Here is a 14290-nt window from a genome sequence, read left to right on the forward strand (position 1 = left end):
TGTGCTCACCGTTGCCTCTCTAATACAAGTGTTACATTAAAGTCAACGGAGAAGAAGGACTATTCCGAAACCTCTCTTTTTATCAGCAGATGCCACTATGTTAATGTGTATTCGATTAATAATCCAGACTCTCGCTTTGGAAATTGGGATTGTGAAAAAAGGCGGATTCGAAATCTCAAAACTTTTTGTCTCCAATTGTATAGTGGAAAGAACATTTAGGTTCAATGTTTGTATGGTTGAAAAAGGTGAAAAATTTTCTTTCCTTTTTTATTCGGAAATTCCCCACATTTATTTGAAATCTTACCCGTTTTATAATTTCACTTGACCTGCTCGCCTCCACACAAAAATCAATAATATTCTTTTGATGTCAATGACACAACATCAAATATTGAAGAGAAGATTGAGAAACCAAAAGAAAATACCTGCACGTTTTTTTTTTTTTTTTTTTTTTTTTTGCAAAAAAAGTTTGACAATCAGATTCTCAATTTGTGAGTCTGACTGTCGAATAAGAAGGCTTTTATACTTTGCCATACGGCTACAAATGTGACATTCAAAAATTACCTTTAAGTTTAAAATAGAATATGATTACTATAGTAGGCTATTTAAATGGAATATATACAAACTTAACTTGTTAAATTCAAGTAAAAAGGTTGAACATACGTACTTACGCGGATGGGGTGGTTGAAAAATTTCTTGCAATATTCCTTACAGAACAGTCGGTTTAGAATTTACTGATAGTTATAAATTGTTGGTCACTTTGCTAATAATAATGACAAATAATCAGCTGCATTTTATCTACTAAATACTAAGGAAATCTAAATAAAATATTTTGCCCCAGGAACCATTTTAGGTGTATTGATGCCTGAAAACAGGATTTTCAGAGATTTTTCTTTTCGTCTTTTTAAACTTATGAAGTTTTTAGGGCAGTAGGCCTACCACTTCTTGACAGTGTTCCCGCGTTGAATATTGAAATAACAAAGCAAATTTAATTAGATAAATTTAGCTTGTTGATTAAACTGTAAAAATTCATTTATTTACAATCTGTTGGTTCCGTAAATCAACTAAACATTCAAAGGAAAGCTATAAATTCTTAAGCTACTTGGTGCCATGTGCTTTTAGCTCAGTTTTTGCTGATTTTTAACCTACTTTTCTACTTTTTTTTAATTAGGCGTCGACTACTATTTAAAAATGCGCAACTGCATGTGGAGGTCTCTTTCATAAAAAATTGAATTACCCAATTTTTCCTATTTTTTCAGACATATTTAAGTTATGACTGTATAAATTTCTATGTAGCCAATTCAAACAATCACATTTCATTTACGCTGTCCTTGGTGTTATTACTCTCAGAACGTTCTTCACTAGGAACGTTCTCGCTAGCAGGCACAGGCTTTTTAAATATATTTTAAGGGATCTCAGAAGCGTTCCTCGTGCGGTCAAGTCAAAGTTTAGGATACTATCGTTAGTATATTGTAAACTATGATAATTACACGCAGAAACAGGCTTTTATGCAGTATTTTCATAGGGGTAGTCCAATAATAATTTTTTGACAACTTGAAAGCTTATTTATTGTCAACTTGAACAGCTTTTTTGACTACTTGAATAAGATTTGTCCAGAAGTTTCTGCAAAATTAGAATTTCGATGTCTATGCCTTAAGCTCCCCATCTCGTTTAGAAGTTAGCCTTAGTTGAATAATGTCTATTTATTATATTTACATCGAGAGAATAGTTTCAAACAGTTCGTGGTAACGAACTGTAGTAAGAAGCGACCCGGCTCAATAGTAACCGAAACTCTAAAAAATGGAATTTTGATACCAATAGTTACATCAAAAGAACCGAATTTTAATGCTGATTTTAAATATATAAGTTTCATCAGATTAGTCTTACCCATCAAAAGTTACGAGCCTGAGAAAATTGGTCTCATTTTAGAAAATAGGGGGAAATACACCCTAAAAGTCATACAATCTTAACGAAAATCACACCATCACATTCAGCGTATCAGAGAACCTTGTTGTAGAAGTTTCTACAAAAATGTGGAATTTCGCATTTTTTGCCAGAAGACTAATCACGTTTGCGTGTTTATTTATTTGTTTGTTTTTTCCCAGGGGTGATCATGTCGACTGAGTGGTCCTAGAATGTCGCGAGAGGGCTCATTTTAACGGAAATTAAAAGTTCTAGTACCCTTTTTAAGTGACTAAAAAATTGGAGGGCACCTAGGCCTCCTCCCACGCTCATTTTTCCCAAAAGTCACCAGATCAAAATTCTGAGACAACCATTTTATTCACCATAGTCGACAAACCTAATAACTCTGTCTTTGGGGACGACTTACTCCCCCACAGTCCCCGTGGAAGGGGCTGCAAGTTACAAACTTTGACCTGTGTTTTCATATAGTAATGGTTACTGGGAAGTGTACAGACGTTTTCAGGGGGATTTTTTTGGTTTGGGGGGAGAGTTGAGTGAGGGGGGGGGTACGTGGGAGGATATTTCCATGGAGGAACTTCTCATGGGGGGAGAAAATTTCAGTGAAGCGGGCACAGGATTTTCTAGCATTGTTTGAAAAAACAATGAAAAAATAAATATGAAAAGTTTTTTTCTACTGAAAGTGAGGAGCAGCATTAAAACTTAAAACGAACAAAAATTATTACAAATTTGAGGAGTTTACCTCCTCGTAATACCTCACTCTGTACGCTAAAGTTTTTTTTAGTAATTTCAACTATTTATTCTACGGCCTTTGTGATTCAGAGGTCATTCCCTCATATCCGCAATAAAAACATACGAATATAGAAGTTCGTTACGTAAGTTAATTCGTAAGTTACTATATTTTTTACCAATGAAAACGTTCGTAAAAAATTAAAAGTTCTAGTTGCCTTTTGAAGTAATCAAAAAATTGGAGAGCAACTAGGCCTCGTCCCTCACTCCTTTTTTCTCAAAATCTTCCGATTAATTGCAATTAGTTAATATGCAAATTTTGTTTTAATTATTTATGTGCGGAGAGCCAAGATCAAAACATGCATTAATTCAAAAACGTCCAGAAATTAAAATGTTTTTTAAAAATGAAAGTAAGGAGCAACATTAAAACTTAAAACGAACAGAAATTACTCCTTATATGAAAGGGGCTTTTCCTCCTCAATACCCCGCTCTTTACGCTAAGTTTCTTACTGTTTTAAAAAGTAGAGTTAAGAGAAAGAGTCAATCTTTAGCATGAAGAACGATGCGTTGAGGAGGAAAAGCCCCTTTTATATACGCAGTAATTTCTGTTCGTTTTAAGTTTTAATGTTGCTCCTTACTTTCACTAAAAAAAACTTGTTTTTTTTTTTATTTAAATAGCTAAGGAGTTGGGTGAAATAAAATTAAAGCATTTGAAATAGTTCCAAAGTGGCCTATAAGAACGACATAGAGAGAAATATCAACAATGAAGAAAAAAACGGGACTACGGCCAATAGAAAGAAAAGAAAAAACTAACACGACGCGGATGTATTGCCTGTATTGAACGAGGCGTCTTCAACGCTGATAAATCAAAGATAAAACTAAAATTACCTAAAAACAAATAAAATCCAACATCAAGAAAGATCAATACTAATATCTACAATGGTTGCAAGTGGGATTGAGCGTCACAGAAGCTAATAGAGCTGCTTCAATGAGAACACCAAAGCAACCACATCGAATTGTTTTTTGTTCTTTTCTTTCTGCTGGTCGTAGTGCCGTTTGTTTTTTCATTGTTGAGATTTCTCTCTTTGTTGTTTTTTGTTATGGCAGGCCAGTTCGGCTATAAATCTTTAAAATTAGCTTATGTTAAATAGATTATAATGCTTTTAAAACGCATCATGTACTGACAGATATAAATCTCCATTTGATTTTACTTTTTTTCTTTTCAATTCAGCCCAGCAGACTCACACTTTTTAATTTTTCCTCAAGAGACAGTCTCGGAAAAAACATTAAATTGGGCAAAAATATTATGGCGTCTGCTACTAAACCGCTTTCGTAGAGTTTCTGCTCTTGGGGCATCGTAGAATTTCTCTCAAATTTCTGCTTGAGTTATCTAGAACTCTCCGTAGAGGGGAGTTTGTGCTTCATCGCCAAATTTTAAGGCTCTTTTAGTTTTCATCATGATGTTATGTATTCGTGTTTTTTTTTAAATTTTTGGCAAATTTGCCATCCCCATGTAACAAAACTCTGCCAACGAGGCTACATCCCCTATTACAGCCCCTAGATCCTCCTAATTTCGGAAGATACCATTTTGAATATTTTAATAGAAAAAGGGCGCCGCTTTCCTTAGAATTTTAAAAACGCCTTTTTTGTATCCTCATTGAAAAAATTCAAAACCCTTACCCCCACCCTTACATTTTCGTGAACTGGGGTTCCTGTTCAATAAGTGCCTCCACTGCGGAAGCTTGAAAAATTGTGTTTCTTGTCTCTTTTATCCTTAATTTATAAAATACTCTTCTTTTTGAGCCTTTAGCCTCCCACCATTCTATCAACGTACATTCGAGGAAACTGTCAGTGTCAAACAATATGTGAATAAGAAGGCTATGTTCTAGTTATGCCGGCAGAATACTAATGCGAACCTAAGAATGCTGTTTCTTTAAGTAATAGTCACGGTACAACTGGGAGTTTTCATGTAAATTGTTTTGTATATTTTATTGCAATTTCTCTTATTTGGTTATTGTAGCGGCTGAGATGTATGGAACCCGTTTCGGCATTCTCCGTTGCCAACCACTAAATATACCATAATCGTCTAGAAGAAGTAAATTAGAATTTCAGAAAATACGAGATTCAGTGATTAATTAGTTTTTACTTGGGGATAGCAGGAGAAGGAAGCGACATGCGGGACTGTGGATAAGGAAGCGTTTGTGACGCCCTAGTGTCTCGCCGGAGACGCTTCTTAAAGCATGTGGAATAATAGACAACCAGTTCAGTCGCTGTTTGGAGCTTAAACACAGTTGATCTGTGATAAGAATTGTGATACAAAATGCAGCATATATACCATTTACAGGCACAGTTCCTACTTGCTGCAACTGTACTTCTCTCGTGGCCTTCATTATTGGCTGTTCATGGTGGTCCTGGTATAGCCAAAGGCCCTGGACCAGGACCCGGTAGGCCTAGTGATGCCAAAGGCTCAATAGGTGTATATATATTCAAAAATTCTAGAACACTAAGTGATGATTTTTATTTAAAAAATGATGACAGTAATTGTCCTACGTGTCACAAGTTACATTCGCATTCAAATAAACAAACCACTGACGCGGCTAGATTAGAAAATATAAAGCTGCAAATTTTGACTAAACTAGGTCTTCAGACCAAGCCCAATGTGACTGCAACAGTTCCCATTGATATGGTATTGGAGACGCTCTTGCGAACAGAGGAGCATAAATTTACTGCAGATGCAGAGGAGCAGAGTGATGGGATAATGTCTGGTGAAGATAATGAAGAAGACGATTTTTATGGAAGAACTTCGGAAATTATTACCTTCGGAGAACCAGGTAGCAACTTTTTTGAATTAGAAATAAGACATATTATTAGTCTATTTTAACTGACACAGGCTTATCTGATGTTGCTTGAAGGACGCTAACTTTAAGAACGTTACTGTCGCTTTAGACGTTATTGACGTTGAAATCTATCTTTTTTTTTAAATGAAGACGCAAAAAGATATTTTTTTAAATGTAGATGGAAAGTTAGATGGAAGGTGCAATCAGTTATTAGATGTGTTGCAAATTAGTCTAGTTTAGTGGACACAGCCTTAACTAATGTTGCGTGAAGAACGCCAAATTAAAGATGAGAATGATTTTTTTTCTTCGTGAAGATGTAAAAATGTATTTTTGATAATGTAGGTTTTCTTATGAAGCCACTGTCATAGCGTCTATAAGTAGTTATAGGAGCAATACAAAATGGTCAGTCTTAAGGAACGCCAAGTTTAAGAGTGTTCTAGACTTCTTGACGTAATAGGCGCTGAAGATTTTGTCGATTTTTAGAAGTGAAGATAAAAAATAAAAATATTAGGGGGGAGGGGTTACTTTTTTCAAAATGTTTTAGATGAATAGCAAAAATGGGGATTTAAAATTCAGAGGGGGGGAGGCTAATTATTTGTCTGATGTATTTCCAATTAGCCTATCGTAAACAACACAGGCTTATCTAATGGTATCTTAAGAATGCCAAGGTTAAGAATGTTATGGATAGTTTAGACGTTAAGTTATTTCCGATCTTTAACAGGAAGATACAAAAAAGACATTCTCGAAAATAAAGCGGATAGTCTTTTTTTCAGGGGAAGTTTTTAAATCTAGAGACGATGGGTAATTAGTTATTAGACGTACTACCAATTACAGTATCTTAGCTAATGATGCTTCATGAGACGTTATGGGCGTCGTGATTAATTAAGATATAAAATATTATTCGTATCGAAGACACCAAATTATTAGGAACATAGTCTCCTTATGATGAAAAAGATAAACATGCGGAGAATAGAAGGATAGGCTATAACAAAAGGTAATTTTTGCTGTTTTGGAAAACGGTTATTTTAAGAGAACACAATTTTGAAGAACATAAGCCTTGAACCCAGGGAAAATATTTTCTATCTTGCATTACTACCCCTTTTTTATTTCTAAGGCTTGAAAAAGAGCTTAGACTTCACGTCTAGGTCTACCTTAACTTAGAATAAAATTATTTTGTCCCTTTATTTTGGCTTGAGTTTGATTTTCTTTGACTATAAATTATGAAAACACAATTTCAGTGATTTGGATAGGATTCAAAGCCATATTAGGATTTTTTTTTAATTTAGGACCTATTTTTCCAAATTCTTTGAACCCTTATTAATGAAGATTTAGCAAGGTTATGGTGCTCAAAACATTTCTCTAGGGCATTATGCAAGGTATTTCTAAAAGTTTTGGAATTCATTTCCCCCTAGATTCCCCCTTCCTATATTTTCGGAAATACCTTCTTTGGGATTTTCGTAAAGGATTTTGTTGCATATTCTCACTGAAAAGCTGTAAGACAACAAACTCCCCCTCCTCTCCCTGGACTTCCAAAAATCAATTTTGCCACTCTCTCTCACTTATAATTTTATGAATTGGCGCAGTTGTACTGATGTAGGATTATTCTCTTCGTTTTCAGAGAAATTCTACTATTATTCCATTCTTAGGCGCTAGGGAGCTTCTGCGTCCCTGACTATTACCCATGGCTTGCGGGATTGTTCAGTCCACTGACATTACCGCCTTCAATTCAGTATTGTTGAATGAAAGATCTTAAGCCGGACTGGCCAGCCATGACAAAGAACAAAGAGAAAAAATACATGAAAAAACAAACAAAATGAGACTAAGGCCAATAGAGAAAAGACAAAAAACCAAAACGACGTGGATATTTTGCCTGTATGAAAACGAGGCTTCTTCAGCGCAAAAGAAACCAAGATTAAAAAGCTAAAATAAACTAAATCCCATAGAAACCACCACCAATATTAAACCACAGTTGCCACGACAGATCCACATAGGTCATTGTCACTAAAAGAGTTACTTAGATGAAAACAGCAAAGCAACTGGATAAAAATATATACAATGGAAATTAAGTAAATTATTCTATTGCGAAATAATCCTGTTTTTTTATCATTGACGCAACTTTCCTTGGTCTTGTATTTAATCTCATTCCTAGGGGATTTTTGTTAAAAATCTGAATACCCTGTTAACAACTGGGTCATTTTTCAGAAGAATGTTATAAATTGGATCAATGTTTAAAGTTCCTGCTTCTCTATTTACTGCAACATTAGCAAAAATACATTTTTTATTTCAATAGCCTCCCTATCCGACTGAATAAAATCTGTCTCATTAGAAATGGCCCTGGCATCATAAAATTGTATTGGTGATCAGGGTTGAAGAAAATGTGTTCTGCCAAAGCCAAAACAAAGGTTTCAGAAGGTACCTCAATTGTAGAGCCTTTTCTATTGATTTGTGATTATCAATAAATCTTTCAGCAAATGGTTGGTTAGTTCTGCCAATGTAAAACTTCGCATAAGAACATGGAATACTTTAAACCCCACTAATCAAATTGCCCCGAGGCAACTCCTTTGCAAAATTAATGAAACCGCTTAAAGGTTTTATTGTCTGGAAATATGTTACCAATATTATATTTCTGTAAAATCTGTTTAAGTTTCCCCCCACACGTGGCACATATGGTAAAGTAAAGAGATAAAACTTTTAGACAAATTCAATTTTGAAGACTGTGAAACTGCAGTTGTTTTAAAATTATGTTTAATACGTCTATTTTTTACTATTTGATTTATAAAATTAATTGGATATCCATATAGAATGCCCCTTAAATATAACAATTCCGAATCCTGAAATTCCCAAGAATAAATTCTGAAGGCCCTATCCACTAAAAAAATTACAACCCGTCTCTTCACCGAAATAGAGTGCCACGAATGAAAATTTAAATGTTTATCGCTGTGTGCAGGCTTTCTGTAAATTGATAAAAGCAAATGGAAATCTCTTTTGATTAATAAAATCAAAGAAATGGTAACTTATCTTCTTCAAGCTCAACTGTAAATTTTATATTTTTATCATAACTATTTAAATGTTTGCGGAACATATAAAAAGATTCAAAACCATGTTTCCAAATATAAACTACGTCATCCATGAATCTACTCCAGAAACAAGGGGCAACCATAAGACTGCTTATAGCGGACGTTTTAATAAAATCCATGTAGGGTTTTGCCAACAGAGGGCAAAGTGCCGCTCTCATAAGCAAACCAAACACCTGCTGGTAAAAATTTCCTCTGAAACCAAAGTAAAAAGAATATTCCTTCACCAGAGTAACCAACTCAATAACAACCTCAACATCATAACTTGCCAAGGTTACATCCTGAAACAAATCTGAATGTTTTTTTGTAATTTACCCTTTAATATGTCTTTGTATCTTTTCACGCTACATTTGGAATACATTGAAACAACATCAAAACTGGAGAGAATTGAATTCCATTCACATGTAAAATTTCTTAACTTATTAGTGTGACACGTGGAATTTATTAGATACGATTTTTGTGTTCCTAAAAGAGTACAAAATGCCACAGATAACCACTTTCCTAATTTTGAAACACGAGACGGAAAAGATGATACAATGGGACGGAGGAGGGGTTCAGTTTAATGAATTTTGGACAAATTCTATATTTTGGGCGTGGAACACCCTCTTGGGTAAAACTTATTGTAAAATTGTGGGGTTATGTATGAATTCTTTGTCTCCAGTTCCTTTCTTGTTGACTTAACAAATTTGTCCGTAGGATGAAGGAATCAGAAATAATAGCTTTCATTTAACGTTCGTAATCACAACTGTTCATAATTAGAATAGTGTTGTCTTTATCCACTCTAGTGGTAATAAGGTTCCTTTTTAATTGGCACAGTGTTTTACTGTCATTTTTTGTGCTGTCATTTTCGATTTATGTTCTTGTAAAAAGTTTTGAGTTTCTTTCAAACAGTTCGTGGTAACGAACTGTAGGAAGGAGGCTTAATAGTAAACGAAACTCTAAGAAACAGGAATTTGATGCTAAAATATACATCAAAAGAACCGAATTTTCATGCTGATTTTAAATATATAAGTTTCATCAAATTTAGTCTTTGTCATCAAAAGTTATGAGCCTGAGAGAATTTGCCTTATTTTAGAAAATAGGGGGAATCACCCCCTAAAAGTCATAGAATCTTAACAAAAATCACACCGTCACATTCAGCGTATCAGAGAATGCTATCTACAAAAATGTGGAATTTCGTATTTTTTTGCCAGAAGACAGATCGCGGGTGCGTGTTTATTTGTTTTTTTTTTTTTTTTTTTCCAGGGGTCATTGTATCGACCAAGTGGTCCTAGAATATCGCAAGAGGGCTCATTCGAACGGAAATGAAAAGTTCTAGTGCCCTTTATAAGTGGCCAAAAAAATTGGAGGGCATCTAGGCCCCCTCCCACGCTCATTTTTTCCCAAAGACAACGGATCAAAATTTTGAGATAGCCATTTTGTTCCGCATAGTCAAAAACCATAATAACTAGGTCTTTGGGGATGATTTACTTCCCCACTGTCCCTGGGGGAGGGGCTGCAAGTTACAAACTTTGACCAGTGTTTACATACAGTAATGGTTATTGGGAACTGTGAAGTGTACAGACGTTTTCAGGGGGATTTTTTTGGTTTGGGGGGGGTTGAGGGGAGGGGCCTATGTGGGAGGATCTTTCCTTGGAGGAATATGTCATGGGGGAAGAGAAATTCAATGAAAAGGGCGCGGGATTTTCTAGCATTACTATAAAAAAAAACAATGAAAAAATAAACATGAAAAAGTTTTCTCAATTGAAAGTAAGGAGTAACATTAAAACTTAAAACGATCAGAAATTATTACGAATATGAGGGTTCTAAAAATACTTTAGCATAAAGAGCGAGGTATTTAGGAGGAAATAAATACCTCGCTCTTTATGCTAAATTTTTTTTTAGTAATTTCAACTATTTATTCTACGGCCTTTCTGATTCAGGGGTCATTGAGGGGTCTGACTCAGGGGTTAAGATTTAGTGTAAAGAGCGAGGTATTAACGAAGGGACAAACCCCCTCATATACATAATAAAAATATAAAAATATAAAAGTTTGTTACGTAAGTTAAGTCTCAAGTTATGTATATTTTTTACTAATAAAAAAGTTCGTTAAAAATTAAAAGTTCTAGTTGCCTTTTTAAGTAACCAAAAAATTGGAGGGCAGCTAAACCTCCTTCTCCACCCCTTATTTCTCAAAATCGTCTGATCAAAACTAAGAGAAAGCCATTTAGCCAAAAAAAAATTAATATGCAAATTTCATTTTAATAATTTATGTGTGGAGAGCCAATATCAAACATGCATTAATTCAAGAACGTTCAGAAATTAAATAAAAAAAACTAGTTTTTTTAACTGAAAGTAAGGAGTGACATTAAAACATAAAACGAACAGAAATTACTCCGTATATGAAATGGGTTGTCCCATCCGCAATCCCTCGCTCTTTACGCGAAAGTTTGACTGTTTGCACCATTCTACTTTTTAAAACAATTAAAACTTTAGCGTAAAGAGCGAGGGATTGCGGAGGGGACAACTCATTTCATATACGGAGTAATTTCTGTGCGTTTTAAGTTTTAATGGAGCTCCTTACTTTCAGTTAAAAAAAAACTAGTTTTTTTTTATTTATACAATCTCGGCTCGAAGTTCCTAAGGAGCATCAACCTTACGGAAGAAAGCCCTAATACCTGCTAAATTTTTATTTTTCCCATGTCTTTGCCCATATAAAGTAAAAAAAAGTTAAATTTGAAGAAGTGAAAAATTTTTTTTATTAATGATAGATTTATTAATAAACGAAAATTTTGCCTGAGATTTTTTGGAGACAGGGCTTGCTCTAATCAAGATTCTGTCCCGGGCGCAAGTGAGGCCAGAACCTGGATTAAATCTTAAAATGAACATACATTTACACTGAATTGTTTTCTTATGACTAAGCCATTTCGTAGTCAAACCTATTGATAAAAAGTCAAAGTTTATGAATGACATGCGTTTTCGCTTAAAGTAGAAATATAGAAGTACTATAAAAGTAAAAAGTAGAGGTGCCAAGAAAATGGTTTGAAAACCCTATGTCGACGTTAATTTGTTCCCCAGTATCGTCTGCTAGAGACGTGTCTCTATATATTTTGCCAGATTCATAATATAGATCGACAAATTTATGTTCCGAAGTTCTATATTTTCTACTTTCAAAAAATTGTGCCTTAAGTCTGCAATGTGACGGATCAATCCCAAAATTTAGCCTGTAAGTTAAAAATTGCTCAGCTCAGGTTATTTGTCATGCAAGTTTTATATATTTTATTTTAGCCACAGGGTGAGTATAATGTAGCATGTGTGTAAACTAAACACAAGTACATCAGTAGTAATAAACCTTGTGGGTATATTTTAGCACACAGATGATTGTGTGCATATTCCGTGTGTATATTTTTTGGAGGGGGTTAAAAAAAATTAAAAACCAATTAAAATTTGTTTATATGCCTTTTTCTTACATCAGTGGAGTCAAACCAACATTTAGGTGGAGGGGGGTCAAATTCCTTACACACACCGGATACGGCGTTGGTTGTGACGCTCTCAAACATAAAGAAGCGATAATCTGTGATTAAACTAATCAGCAGATAAAACCCTTCCTTGGTCTTAGAGTTAGAGACATTTCAAGAAACGCGTAAAAGCGTTTGCAAATATATGTTCATTAGCCTTTTGATCGTATGCCTCTAAAAGTCGTGTGAAGAAGTTAGAAGTTATCTTCTGAAAAAAGTTTATGCCAGCTTTGCCATTCACTGAGACAATTGTCTTTGCTTTACTCCAGTTAGCCTTCGCTCTCAAGTTTTTTATTACTTCCACCTAGTTGACTTTAATACTCGTGATACACCTAATAGTTAAAACCTAAATTAATGATTTTAACCACGTCTACATATTTTAGTGAGCTCTTCCATGTTCAACTTCCAAGTATAATTTCGATGATTGATAGGTCAGATTAAAGTAAGTTTTTTTTTCTTTAATTGAAGAAGACGGAAATTGGGAGCTGTAATTTTCTTATCTGGTAAACCTGACAAAAGATGAAAAGACATAGATCTGCAGAAAGAACCTAAAAACAAATTGGTTTTGATAAGGGCTTCCTAAAGTAAGCTATTGACATTGTCATTTTCCACTTTTTAGGTTTGAGGTCAACGTCAAAGAAGAACAGGAGCCTTTCGCAAATCTTCGCATTGTTAATCGAGAAGTGTCACTGTAATGTGGGTTAGGCATGAAGCTTTCATAGAAAAAACTTACGGCCAAATATCTTATGATATAAGCAATTTAAAAAAAAAGCTTGGACACTGGTCTTACTCCTAAGACCCTTGTTTTAGAATCAAAGTTTACACTGCTCAGGTTAGCAGTTGAGCAACTTTGATGAGAATATCGTTGAATTTCCCATTGTGCAAAAATTTTTAGGTTTAAGCTCATTTGAGTGAGATTAGCAAACTAAATATTTTCAGTTTTATGTGACACAAAACAAAATCTTAACAAAATATAGTAAAATCAGATCGATTAGCCAAGAAAGGGCTAATCATGGGTGTACACAGGGGGAGGGGGATCGGCACCATTTGTATTTTCCCAAATTTCTGTACCCTTCTCATTAAAATTATGAAATGATATTTTCTATTTTTTTGGGCCCCTTCCCTCCCCCCAAACACCAAAAAAATGGAAGGGCAGTATGGTCTTCGACGAAATTTACCTCACCCCCCCCCCAAAAAAAAAAATCCTGTGCTCCTTCCTAGGGCTCTTGCTTGTATAACATTCTTGAATATCAGGGTTATGGGCTTGCCATCCTGAAAATCCTGTGATATGGTACTCCTGATCAAGTATAAATAGTTTGACAACCCTCCTCACAGAGCCTCAGCAAGGTAGATGCTACAATATACCAGCTCTTCACACTTTTGAATGCCGCCATCATCATCATTGCTAAAAAGCATAAAGTTGTTTTCTGTTTTATGAGACAGGGTAATTTTTAGCTCAAATCTGAAACAGATACAAGTCAAATATTCTCCACCCTGAAAACACTTTTTTCATCAGGCAGACGTTAAATTTTAATGACGAAGCAAAATTTTATTTAGAACATTGATAAACTCTGAAACAGAGCATAAACTTTTAAATGACTAACAGCAGTAAAATCGTTACCACTGGATAAGTCGGAAGCCTTAATTTATTTTAAACAAAATCCTGCCGGACGGAGGGTCGATTTTTTTTTTTTATTGTTTTGATCTAAAAAGGTGACGAACAGAATACTTGTCCCTATGAAGATATCTTTTTTTCATCGAGTGGACATGAAATCTTACTACTGTAATGGAGTTCAACTTCTATCAGACACAGCTTTACACTCACTATGCGCATTTCTAGCTTTACACACAATACAACCTGAATTATTGTACTGAAAGGATTATATGTTGCAAAAACAAACGGCACATTAAGAGTTTTATTCAATAGAGTGAACGTTAAGATCTTAAAAATGTTGAAGGTGAAACCATATAAGACTAAATTTACTTGTGTTCAGATGTAAACTGGTCATAAAACACCATCAATAATGCCCAAAATGTAATAAAATTAACGATGTAATGCTATTAACGCAAATTTTTTGTCGAAAATTGCCCTTTTGTATAATGAGATTTTACTATTCTTGGATCCGGAAATCATTCAATCAGTACGATAAAGGAACGAATGAAAAGATTCAATTTTTCGATAATGGCGAAAATGCAGTTTGGCGTTCTTTTTTATCAAGGTCATGACGGTTATAAT

The 14290-nt window shown here is 34.6% G+C and overlaps 1 protein-coding gene across 1 annotated transcript in view; it reads left to right on the top strand.

Annotated features, from left to right (window-relative positions):
* The first annotated feature begins 4673 nt into the window (after positions 1-4673).
* Positions 4674-14290, top strand: part of LOC136026227 (inhibin beta chain-like) — a 68246-nt gene continuing 58629 nt past the window's right edge. The window contains exon 1 of the mRNA XM_065702563.1: positions 4674-5477. Within this exon, the coding sequence (XP_065558635.1) occupies positions 4967-5477 (511 nt within the window). The 5' untranslated portion in view covers positions 4674-4966. The remainder of the gene's footprint in view (positions 5478-14290) is intronic.

Source organism: Artemia franciscana, chromosome 4, assembly GCF_032884065.1.
Source record: "Artemia franciscana chromosome 4, ASM3288406v1, whole genome shotgun sequence".
Lineage (NCBI taxonomy): Eukaryota > Metazoa > Arthropoda > Branchiopoda > Anostraca > Artemiidae > Artemia > Artemia franciscana.